The 12,091-nt window shown below is 37.2% G+C and overlaps 1 protein-coding gene across 1 annotated transcript in view; it reads right to left on the reverse strand.

Moving 5' to 3' along the window:
- The window catches only part of LOC140369171 (thrombospondin-2-like), a 30,184-nt gene that overhangs the window by 17,500 nt on the left and 593 nt on the right, over nucleotides 1–12,091 (reverse strand). The window contains exons 2-6 of the mRNA XM_072456437.1: nucleotides 9,973–10,088; nucleotides 9,057–9,299; nucleotides 7,361–7,454; nucleotides 5,953–6,117; nucleotides 1,537–1,713 (exon numbers count right to left, since the gene is read on the reverse strand). Coding sequence (XP_072312538.1) covers nucleotides 1,537–1,713; nucleotides 5,953–6,117; nucleotides 7,361–7,454; nucleotides 9,057–9,299; nucleotides 9,973–10,088 — 795 coding nt within the window. The remainder of the gene's footprint in view (nucleotides 1–1,536; nucleotides 1,714–5,952; nucleotides 6,118–7,360; nucleotides 7,455–9,056; nucleotides 9,300–9,972; nucleotides 10,089–12,091) is intronic.

The raw sequence follows: 12,091 nt of genomic DNA on the forward strand, positions 1-12,091 counted from the left end.
CCACCATTCTAACAACATTTTATATCCCCAACACTGTTTCAATAAATTGAGTTAATGCATTAAAACAACTACTGATAGATTAGATTTTTGTGAGAAATAACATGTAAATTGCTTTACAAGAAAACAATTCAGTTGTATTCATCTGGACACTGAGTTAGAAAAACTAAAAGAGTGTCCAGATGATTACAATAATAATAATATTTTGTACAATGGAACACTCCTGGAGGAATGAGGGATTACACCGACACCGTTTAACAATATTACTTTGCAAAATTGCCTATTCAGGACTGAACTTGAATTAAACTAGGACTAGACTAGTACCAGCCAGGTCTGTACCAGGACTAACCTAGACTCAAGACTGGTTTAAATCAGAATTGCGCTAGGATTAAGACCAACCCAGGTCTAAACTAGGGCTAAACCAGAAATAAACCAGAAAACAAGTTTTTTTCGATGGGTTGTGGTCCGGATTAAATTGCTTGGAGGGCCCGATTTGGCCCCCGGGCCTGAGGTTGAATAGCCCTGGTTTATGACAACAAACGAGCAGTCGCCGCAGATATCGACTCCACACTGGATCCATCAAACCGCAAGCTTTTCCGTTGCTTAGCACAGACTTTTATCGGGCGGAGACAGTAATCAGCGCTAAAAGCTCAAAATCACCAAAAACATAATTAACATTGAGTGCAGCACTATTAGCATGTGCACGGAGAGCTCCAGGCACGAACAAGTCACATTTCAGGTGTTGGAAGATTTTCTTGAGTCCGTTGTGTTTGACCCGTATGCTAATCACACATGCTAATAATTGATTAGCTTTTCATGCAAAACCCACATTAGCATTTGAAGATTTAACTCTACTTTTGTATTATGTAGAAAAGTACATCATACAAAGGTTTAGCACCACAGCTGATAATAAAGAGTGGAACTGTTCTGATGTTTAAGTAATTTACTAAGCATATTTCCTTTATATTTGTTGACATTAGCGACTAGCTCCAAAATGGCCGCAATTTCAGGTGCAAGTTGAAGTGTCATTTTCTCTACGTAAAAAGTAAATAAATGCAAAAACGGGTGAAGTGATTAACTAAATACACAAAAAAAATATACACTTTTGCTTTTTGTCCTATATTATTAACGTATTTTCCGGACTATAAGTCGCACCGGAGTATAAGTCGCACCAGCCAAAAAATGCATAATAGAGAAGAAAAAAAACATACATAAGTCGAACTGGAGTATAAAATGCGGTTGCAAGTGTGAAAATAACAAATAATATCACATATAAGTCGCTCCGGAATATAAGTATAAGTATATAAATATAAGTATAATTCGCACCCCGGCCAAAACTATGAAAAAAGGTGCGACTTATTGTCCGGAAAACACGGTATATAAAATGTTCTTGTACGTACAGTGAGAATTTTGTGTGAAACTATTGTCCTGTAAGGGTTGTTTAAACACTATAAGAGACAGGCCTGACCCTATGCAGCGCACATCGTCCCTTTGAACAGTAACCATGACGATAGTTCGGACATAAAGACAGTGACTCACTTGGACACAGCGGTTTGGCGCAGGCCTGGTTCTCCCGCTCCGTCCCGCTGCAGCCTCTGCCCCCCTTCTGAGGCGGGGGGCTGTCACAGAGACGCACCCGAGTCACGTGCCCCGCCCCGCAGCTGACCGAGCAGGCCGACCAGGGAGACCAGTGCCCCCAACTGCCATCGGAGCGCACTGCAGGGCGAGGAAGCAAGAGGGGTCGAAAGAGGCTAGCAGTGAGGAAGTAGGGAAAGTGGAAGTCGTAGTAGTAGTTGTAGGAAAAGTAGAAGTTGTAGAAGTAGTTGTAGGAAAAGTAGAAGTTGTAGAAGTAGTTGTAGTTGTAGGAAAAGTAGTAGTCGTAGTAGTTGTTGTAGTTGTAGGAAAAGTAGAAGTCGTAGAAGTAGTTGTAGGAAAAGTAGAAGTTGTAGAAGTAGTTGTAGTTGTAGGAAAAGTAGTAGTCGTAGTAGTTGTTGTAGTTGTAGGAAAAGTAGAAGTCGTAGAAGTAGTTGTAGGAAAAGTAGAAGTTGTAGAAGTAGTTGTAGGAAAAGTAGTAGTCGTAGTAGTTGTTGTAGTTGTAGGAAAAGTAGAAGTCGTAGAAGTAGTTGTAGGAAAAGCAGCAGTAGTAGATAGTAGTAGTAGCAGTAGTTATTATTATAGTAGTAAACACAATAATTGTAGTTGTAAGAAAAGTAGTAGTATTAGTTGCTGTTGTAGGAAAAGTGGATGTTGTAGTAGTAGTTGTAGGAAAAGTAGTAGTAGTAGTAGTAGTAGTAGTAGTAGTAGTAGTAGTAGTAGTATTAGTTGCTGTTGTAGGAAAAGTGGATGTTGTAGTAGTAGTTGTAGGAAAAGTAGTAGTAGTAGTAGTAGTAGTAGTGGTATTAGTTGCTGTTGTAGGAAAAGTAGATCTTGTAGTAGTTGTTGTAGTTGTAGGAAAAGTAGAAGTTGTAGTAGTAGCTGTAGATGTAGGAAAAGCAGTATTAGTAATAGTAGTAGTAGTAGTAGTTGTTATTATTAAAGTAGTAGACATAATAATTGTAGTTGTTGTAAGAAAAGTAGTAGTATTAGTTGCTGTTCTAGGAAAAGTGGATGTTGTAGTAGTTATTGTAGGAAAGGAGTAGTTGTTATTGTTATAGTAGTAGTTGTAGGAAAAGTAGTAGTACAGTAGTTGTTATCATAGTAGTAGTAGTAATACAAGTAGTAGTTGTAGTAGTAGTAGTAGTTGTTGTTGTTGTTGTTGTTGTTGTTGTTATAATAGTAGTAGTAATAATAATTGTTTTGTTGTAAAAAAATTAGTATTGTTAGTGGCTGTTGTAGGAAAAGTGGAAGTCGTAGTAGTTGCAATTGGTGTTGTTGTAGGAAAGGAGTAGTTGTAGTTGTTGTTATAGTAGTAGTAGTAATAATAGTAGCAGTAGTTGTAGGAAAAGTAGTAGTTAGGGTTAGTAGAAGTAGTATTAGTAGTAGTAGTAGTAGTTGTTTTTTTGTTGTTGTTGTAGGAAAGGTTGTGGTAGTAGTGGTCCTGACTATTGTTAGAAAAGCAGTAGTAGTTTTAGTAGCCGCAGTACTTCTCGGAGTATACATGGTAGTATTGCAGTAGTAATAGTAGTAGTAGTTGTTGTTGTTGCTGTTGTTGTAGTCGCAGTCGTGGTAGTAGCGTTAGTAGCCAGTGTGAGAAAAGTAGCAGTAGTTTTAGTAGCCGCAGTACTTCTCGCAGTATACACAGCAGTATCGCAGTAGCAGTAGTTGGAGCAGCAGTCGTAGTCGTAGTGACGGTGATCAAAGTAGCCCAGCTCGTCACGCTCAACTCCACACGGAACAACAACGAGCAGATGTGGAATGGAAAATCCTCCGTGTTCCTTCACTCAGACGTTCACATTCTGATCTCTATCTCTCTCAGCGCCTTTGCCAGTCACATGTTTACGCTCTCCCAAAGAATATGGCATTTGTTTTGACGTTTTATTGGCGTGAACTCGATGGAGACGTTCGGAGGCATGTGAGAGGACATACTACACCCACACGTCAACATACAGCACAGAGCAGGATGTAGTAGTATGTACAATCCGAGTAAGAAGTACTGCCCTATACTGCACAACACAGGGCACACAAACAAGAGTAATGCAGTAGTAGTTGTAGTGATTAAGGGCTTGATATTGCAATATTGGCTAATGCAATAATCGATATCATCATGAATTAATCTCAATAAAACAAACAGAAATTTACTGTAATTAAAAGGAAAATGTGTTTAAAAATGTTATTAATTATTCAACTAATTTGTCTCGTTTTAGATTCGGTTTTGTCGCTGTCTTTTTTATTTTGTTGCAGTTTTCTCGCAATAAAGTTGTTATCACAGCCTATAATGTGCAGTAGTAGCAGTAGTAGTGGTAGTAGTAGTAATAATAGTAGTAGCAGTAGTAGTAGTATAGCTTTTTTTTTTTTGCAGTGGATACGTTTTATATTTACTTCACTACATTTGAGAGTAGATCTGTACTTTCAACTTTACTACAATTTGGAACTGGAGTGAAAAGTAGTCAGTACTTTTGGTGGTTTGAGTGTTTATTTTGAGCACGTTCATGGAGATAATATGCCAACAGTTTTAGAGTTCAAGTACAAGCTTTGAACAAACAAAAATAAACTTGAAATCAACTAGAAAACCACTACATTTAAGGCTTTAATAGTGTTTGTGTGAAATACTTTTTGCTCCTTAAGTACATACTTTTTTTTACTTTTGCTCCCGTTTCTGTACTTTTACTTAAGTATGATGTGTAGTTGAAGTATGGTTGTTATAATAAGGTCGTGGCAGTAGCAGTAGCAGTAGTAGTAGTAGTAGTAGTAGTAGTAGTAGTAGAAATGATGATAGTAGTAGAAATGATGATAGTAGAAGTTGTAGAACTGATGATGATAGTAGTAGTAGTTGAAATGATAGTAGTAGAAGTTGTAGAAATGATGATAGTAATAGTAGTAGAAATGATAGTAGTAGTAGTAGTAGTAGTAGAAATGATGATAGTAATAGTAGTAGAAATGATAGTAGTAGTAGTAGTAGTAGTAGAAATGATGATAGTAGTAGTAGTAGTAGTAGTAGTAGTAGAAATGATGATAGTAGTAGTAGTTGAAATGATAGTAGTAGTAGAAATGATAGTAGTAGTAGTAGTAGTAGTAGTAGAAATGATGATAGTAGTAGTAGTAGTTGAAATGATGATAGTAATAGTAGTAGAAATGATAGTAGTAGTAGTAGTAGAAATGATAGTAGTAGTAGTAGTAGTAGTAGAAATGATGATAGTAGTAGTAGTAGAAATGATAGTAGTAGTAGTAGTAGTAGTAGTAGTAGTAGAAATGATGATAGTAGTAGTAGTAGTAGAAATGATAGTAGTAGTAGTAGTAGTAGTAGTAGAAATGATGATAGTAGTAGTAGTAGTAGAAATGATGATAGTAGTAGTAGTAGTAGTAGTAGTAGAAATGATGATAGTAGTAGTAGTTGAAATGATAGTAGTAGTAGTAGTAGAAATGATAGTAGTAGTAGTAGTAGTAGTAGTAGAAATGATGATAGTAGTAGTAGTAGAAATGATAGTAGTAGTAGTAGTTGAAATGATGATAGTAATAGTAATAGTAGTAGAAATGATAGTAGTAGTAGTAGAAATGATAGTAGTAGTAGTAGTAGTAGTAGAAATGATGATAGTAGTAGTAGTAGTAGTAGTAGTAGTAGAAATGATGATAGTAGTAGTAGTAGTAGAAATGATGATAGTAGTAGTGGTAGAAATGATAGTAGTAGTAGTAGTAGTAGTAGTAGTAGAAATGATGATAGTAGTAGTAGTAGTAGAAATGATGATAGTAGTAGTGGTAGTAGTAGAAATTATGATAGTAGTAGTAGTAGAAATGATAGTAGTAGTAGTAGTAGTAGTAGAAATGATGATGATAGTAGTAGTAGAAATGATGATAGTAGTAATAGTAGAAATGATGATAGTAGTAGTAGTAGTAGTAGAAATGATGATAGTAGTAGTAGTAGAAATGATGATAGTAGTAATAGTAGAAATGATGATAGTAGTAGTAGTAGTAGTAGAAATGATGATAGTAGTAGTAGTAGAAATGATGATAGTAGTAATAGTAGAAATGATGATAGTAGTAGTAGTAGTAGTAGAAATGATGATAGTAGTAGTAGTAGAAATGATAGTAGTAGTAGTAGTAGTAGTAGAAATGATGATAGTAGTAGTAGTAGAAATGATGATAGTAGTAATAGTAGAAATGATGATAGTAGTAGTAGTAGTAGTAGAAATGATGATAGTAGTAGTAGTAGAAATGATGATAGTAGTAATAGTAGAAATGATGATAGTAGTAGTAGTAGTAGTAGAAATGATGATAGTAGTAGTAGTAGAAATGATGATAGTAGTAATAGTAGAAATGATAGTAGTAGAAGTTGTAGCAGTATTTGCCGTGGCGTCTTACCTTTTCTGTCACACTTGACTGTCATGCAGCTGCGCGTTTGCACCGAGGGCCCGGTGCAGGCGGCGCTGAGCCCGTTACAAGAGCGCCCCCTCTGGTGACCCCCGCGGCCGCAGGTCACCGAGCAGCGAGTCCACTCGGACCAGGCCGTCCAGCCGTCTCCAGCGTCTGTGCGGAAGCGTGTTTGAACATTACCAGACGCGAGGAACCGTCTGGAATCATCTAGGGGACGTCGGGCCCTGTAATAGTGCCAGGTGGGTGATGCAACGAGAGGCAATGCAGCGACTGACTTCTGCAAAACGCCTGATGCTGAGGCGGGGCAAGAGGGACTGGGACGTTCTCATGCGCAATCAAATCAAACTTGGGTCAGAAGATTCATTTATTTCTTTCCCATAACGGTTTCAATTCAAACAAAAAAAACAATAAATTAAATCGATTTTTGGGGTTGAAGTCACAATTATCCCCTGTAGTACCGTTTCAGCCCACCAGAGGGCCCCGGACCCTACTTCAGGGACCAGGAAGTTAAAATATGTCCCTTTTTTACGGAGAAATACAGGAGATTAATGAATTTAAAGATGTAGTACGTAACTTTTCCACCTCTCTGCTGAGATCTTATTGTACATTGAGAATTAAACACAATTTTAACTGATTAAATAGATAATATTTCACATTTTTATTTTTATTTTGATGTAATAATGACACTGTCTTAGTTATAAAATTGTCTTTTAGTCGATTAAGCGCTGCAGCTCTACACTGTATTGCATTAAACGTTTCTATTTCTATGGAGATAAGTTACAAGTCAGATCTGCGGAGAGTCAAGCTCATTTGCATTAAGCGTGCATGTTTTTCAAGATATTTGGTCAGGTAACACCGGAAAATGAATGATTGCGATATAGTTTTAATACCGTGGAACCTTCCAGGCAAAACAAGGGCATCTCCATGGAGACAAGAACAGGAAATGAACACAGCACATCTTTCTTATTCATCTTCGACAAAAGTGGTACTATCAGGTGCAGTAGTAGTAGAGGTAGTAGTAGTAGTAGTAGTAGTAGTAGTAGTAGTAGTAGTAGTAGTAGTAGTAGTAGTAGTAGTAGTAGTAGTAGTAGTAGTAGTAGTAGAAGACAGGGGACCTATTTGAAATAAAATAAATAAAATAAATAAAATAAATAAAATAAATAAAATAAATAAAATAAATAAAATAAATAAAATAAATAAAATAAATAAAATAAATAAAATAAATAAAATAAAATCAATAAAAAATAAATAAACAAAACAAATAAATAAAATAAACAAAACAAATAAATAAAATAAATAAAATAAATAAAATAAATAAAATAAATAAAATAAATAAAATAAATAAAATAAATAACTTGTAAACAAACAGAAACAGATATAGTTCAGTGAGACTTGCCGAGACACACGGGGCAGCATTGGTCGTCTGTGAAAGTGGGCGCGATGCAGGACACCGGGGGACACGCCTCCTGCTGGCACACCACCTTTCCATCCTGTCACAAAAACAGCACCTTTCAAAGTCCCTCGTTAGCGCCGTGATTAATATCTGCTCATTCAGCGCTCGTCACGCCGCTCCAGATGTTCTGCTAAATGCCCTTTTCCTTCCTGAGGTTTGTAATGAGTTTCCTGACAAATATCAACGAGGCGATGGCAAAGGAAAACAGCAGTAATTGGAAAACAATCATTACAATTATGAGTACAATGTAATCACTTCTGCAGCAAATGGCAATGACATATTATACAAAGGTACGTTCAGTTTTTAGGTTTGTTTTGATCAAATTAATAAAGATCACATGGTAAACTAAAGCAAGACGGAGCAATATAATTTCAATTTCTAAATATTAAATGGATTAAATAGAGGAATGTTGTTTTGACGCAGAGCCTTTTCAAACAGAGAACTGAACATACTTTTCATAATTTTCAAGGTCTAAAATGACATAATTTAGTTTGGTTATCAAATGTTCATAGACTAATACAAACACTTAATTTGAATTGAAGAATTGCATTTTAACCAATTTAAAACTCTCAATAAATCTCACAAAATTTACTCTACAAATAGTAACTGTCTAAAACAAATCTGCATTTTTTATTTAAGTTGGAAATATTTTATTCCATCAAACAGGCCATTTTCAGCTCCCTGGGGTGGCAGGAAAAACGGCAGGAAACATTACTTAAATGGAATAAATAAATTCATGATTTTTTTTCAGATTTCAGCCAAGATTCCAGAGAGACAATTTCCTTTCTCTCACAATATTTACTGACCAATAAAGGCAAAGATAAAGATGGCCAAACCCCTTCAAACGCTTTATACCACTCAATATAGAGGGAAAAAAAGGGAAACTTTTAATTAAATTTGGTTCCACAAATATGTACAAACTTGAGTTGTTGTTTCAATGGTGAGTCAGGATATTTTTGATGCATTTTCAGAGCTTTACTCAGAGGTAAAATGTGAAAAAAGCTGCTTCAGTCTAATAACACATATAAAAGTCTCAAACTGTGCTTATATTACATCTAAAAAGAAAAACAAAACTGGAACACAATAAATATGCTCACAATCATTACCGATACAGACCATTTGGGATGATTATCAGTTGAGTTGATTACCTTTCTGTGCGTAAATAAAGTGTTTCTGAGTCAGTGTTTTGAGGAAATGACTGAGATGAAGTGTCCTTTATCTCCCCCAACTGTTAGAAAACATGCTAGCTATGCACTGTTTGAGCGACGACGGAGAGACAACTTTCAGTTTTCATTTTACCATACACATTTAGTGTAGTTTGACTGAAACAATAACTCCATGGATTAAAAAGGCAAAAAAGAAAAAGTTGCGGTGCCAATAGTTCCACTCTTTTTTGCTTTTTCAAATCAAAATGATATCAGTGCATAAACTCTATTTCTAAGATCCACCAGTATGGCATTAAATCTATCTCCGGATGACGGCACCAGACTAAGTTACAGTTCAGATCTACGGATAAGAATGCACGTTTTTAAAGATTTTTGCGCAATAAAAAACGTGGATAAAGCAGTCGTACAAAAAACAGCGCAAAAAAACACCCCTTTAAACGTCGACTTAGCGACACATAAAAGGCCGGCGTTACCGTGCAGCCGCAGTAGGTGCAGGGGTCCGGGTCCCACTCCTCCCCCTGAACGTAGACCCTCCCGTCCATCAGACAGACATGCTCCCAGTCCAGGCGCCCGGCCACGTCGCCCGACACCACGTTGCTGACACCGCGCCCGTTTGCGGTGCCGGTTCTGTTGGACGTGTTCAGTTCAGCCTTGGTTGTCGTGACGGTGTTGTTCAGCTCGGCCAGACTCAGGCGCATCTCTTCATTCTCCTTGGCCTGACGTACGAAAAAGAGGAGGGAAATACAAATTACAAAGTGCTCTGTCCAAACACATGTCGTAACTGCCAAAATGTACAGTATCGTCTTATACACAGCTTGGATTACACATACCGTATTTTCCAGACTATAAATCACACCTTTTTCATTGTTGTGTCCAGGGTACGACTTATACTCCAGAGCGACTTATATGCAATATTATTTGTTATTTTCACACTGGCAACCGCAAGAGGGCGCTCTAGGCTCTGAGCGACGCAGAAGAAGAATCTGCACTTCCTCTTCCTCTGGAGTTTGTGGAGTTGTTTAGAAGTGACGCAGAGGAAGAAGAATTCAGTGGATTTAGTGATTTGGGGTAAAACTGATGCTTTGCTAAACTTGTTAGCATGTTCTTTATGTTATAGTTATCTGAATAACTGTTCATATGTTACGTTAACATACCAGACACTTACCACAGTTCTGTCTGTGCCTCATGTAGCTGAAGGTGTTAGCGTTAGCATACGTACACTTATTCACCATGTTCTCTCATCTGTTATTATTTTAAACTGCATTTTAAGATGAAATGTTTGTTCTTGGTCTTGGATTTTATCAAATAAATTTCCCACAAAAATGCGACTTATACTCCAGTGCGACTTATATGTGTTTTTTTCTTCTCTCTTTCCTGGTCTGAACTCACCACTCGGTCCAGGTCGTCCAGCAGGCCGTTGGTGACCAGCCTCAGTCCGTGGATCTCGGTGAAGAGCCCGAGCAGGTCGTCACAGGGCTGTCTGCAGACCTTCGCCCCCGCCACTCCTGGACCAAACACCAACACTGCTCCATTTACTCAAACTTAATGTACTTTTATGTATTTACGTTGTACGCAGATGAACAGATTTTGTCCAAAGTTCACCAAAAACCATAAGAGAACCATTTTCTTCCACTTACTTACTTCATCATTAGTGACTTCATCATAAGTGAACATAAAAAGTGTCCATGCCCATTACTCACAGGGAGGTGCAGACTGTTGGAGAGGGCGTGGCGGCAGGAGGCAAATCACTATCATGTGTTTTGGTATTGTTCTGTTTGAAAGTTTTGGACTGAGATCAACAAAAGCTTTACAGACAATTTATGACACATCATCTCAATGGATTTCAGGACGATGTATTTGGGCTTTAGAACACCTGCCATGGATACAACCAGAAGCTTTCTCTAGAGCAGCAGTGAAAAAGGCACTCACAAAGTAATGGATGACACAAAACACAAGGTCTGGACTGACATTCGACAAATAGAAAAAATCACATTCTGACTCAATTTGAAAATGGACAAATTTGACCAAACTTTGGACCAAATGGGACGATTTCTTTGGGTTTCGTGTGCCATGGTTTTCTCTACTTTTGCATTATTTTATGCCTGTTTTTGATGTTTAAGTCTGTTTTCTCTCTGCTCTTGTTTTTTTCTTTCTGTGGTAAAAGGACATTCATTTGGATTCAGTTGTGTTGTAGTTTTTATTGATTTGTGGGATGTCTTTTGATTTATGTCTGTTTATCTCTCTCTGGTCTTGTTTCGTTTGTTTTTTCATGTTTTTATATATTTGATGTTCTATGTTCTTTAAAGTTGAAACATTAAAAAAAAAAAAAAATCTTAATTAAAAAGAGAGATGAAAAGTGCCCAAAGTGTCACAACAATAACCAGTTCAAAACTAAAATGTTATTTCTCTTTTGAATGGTAAAAAGTTCTCAAAATGAAACCTATAAAGGGGAAGCTGAAACCTGTAAATATTCACATACAAACATTCAAACAGGGACTGAAGATGGAAACTAGGTATAATCTGGTGCGGAACATCTCTGTTTTTATACGAGTCTCTGTAAATTGTCCCTTCAAATAAAGACTAAACTAAAATCACACTCTCGTCTGTCCGATCCATTACACGATTAAAAAACTAAACACACATGACAGGATTTTACTTCACTTAAATTAAATTCCCATCCTTGCTTAAAGGTGCAACTTTTCAGATTGTGGGTCTGTCACCTGCTTGACATCTCCATGGAGATGCACAATGTGGCTATAAATAAGTTTGTTAAGGATTTATTTCATTTTGGGTGTTTTTATGACTCAAAAATACCTCGTAAAAACAGGCATCCTAACAGTCAGTGTGCTTGCCTCTCCACAGATATAACTGGTAACTCAAGCTAGGGGGGTGTGACCGGCTTGTCGACGCACGTTAACATCTCCATGGAAACATGCATGACTCTGGAGCAGAAATGTGAGGCAGTTGAAGGGGAATCTAAATGTTAACCATTACTATATTGTATAATCAACTATATTAATTTTAGACTGTGTTACACTTGGGTTTACTCTTGATACGCACAACACATAGTCTATTGTCCCATTTGAGACACTCACTGCTCCTTTTGAGACGTTCTCTGATAAGGACGGACACCTTCAGCAGCTGCAGACTTCAAGGCCACAGACGTGAGCTCATGGAAGAAAACTGGAAGGAGGCGTCAACCGTCATATTCCGCCTGATATCTGAATGTTGTAAATATAACGCGGAGCAGGGATTTCGGCGCGTCCGTGTAAGACGCCTCACATTTGATGGGGACATTTTAGGTAAGCGCTCCGTTTATCTGTATTAGTCTTGTAAATGGCAGGGATTAAACATCTGATTGATTTTAACTCTCTGATTCTTGTCCCTTCTTTCATAAACGAGCACGCCAACACAGTCAACCTTTAAAGTGCCTTCTACAGGTCGAACCACTCATTGAACTAAAATGCAGTAAGTTTTATATATTTTAAATGTTGCTAAAAAAATTTCA

Source organism: Eucyclogobius newberryi, unplaced genomic scaffold (assembly GCF_026437365.1).
Source record: "Eucyclogobius newberryi isolate DKJ021-1_F unplaced genomic scaffold, fEucNew1.0.hap1 SCAF_20, whole genome shotgun sequence".
NCBI lineage: Eukaryota > Metazoa > Chordata > Actinopteri > Gobiiformes > Gobiidae > Eucyclogobius > Eucyclogobius newberryi.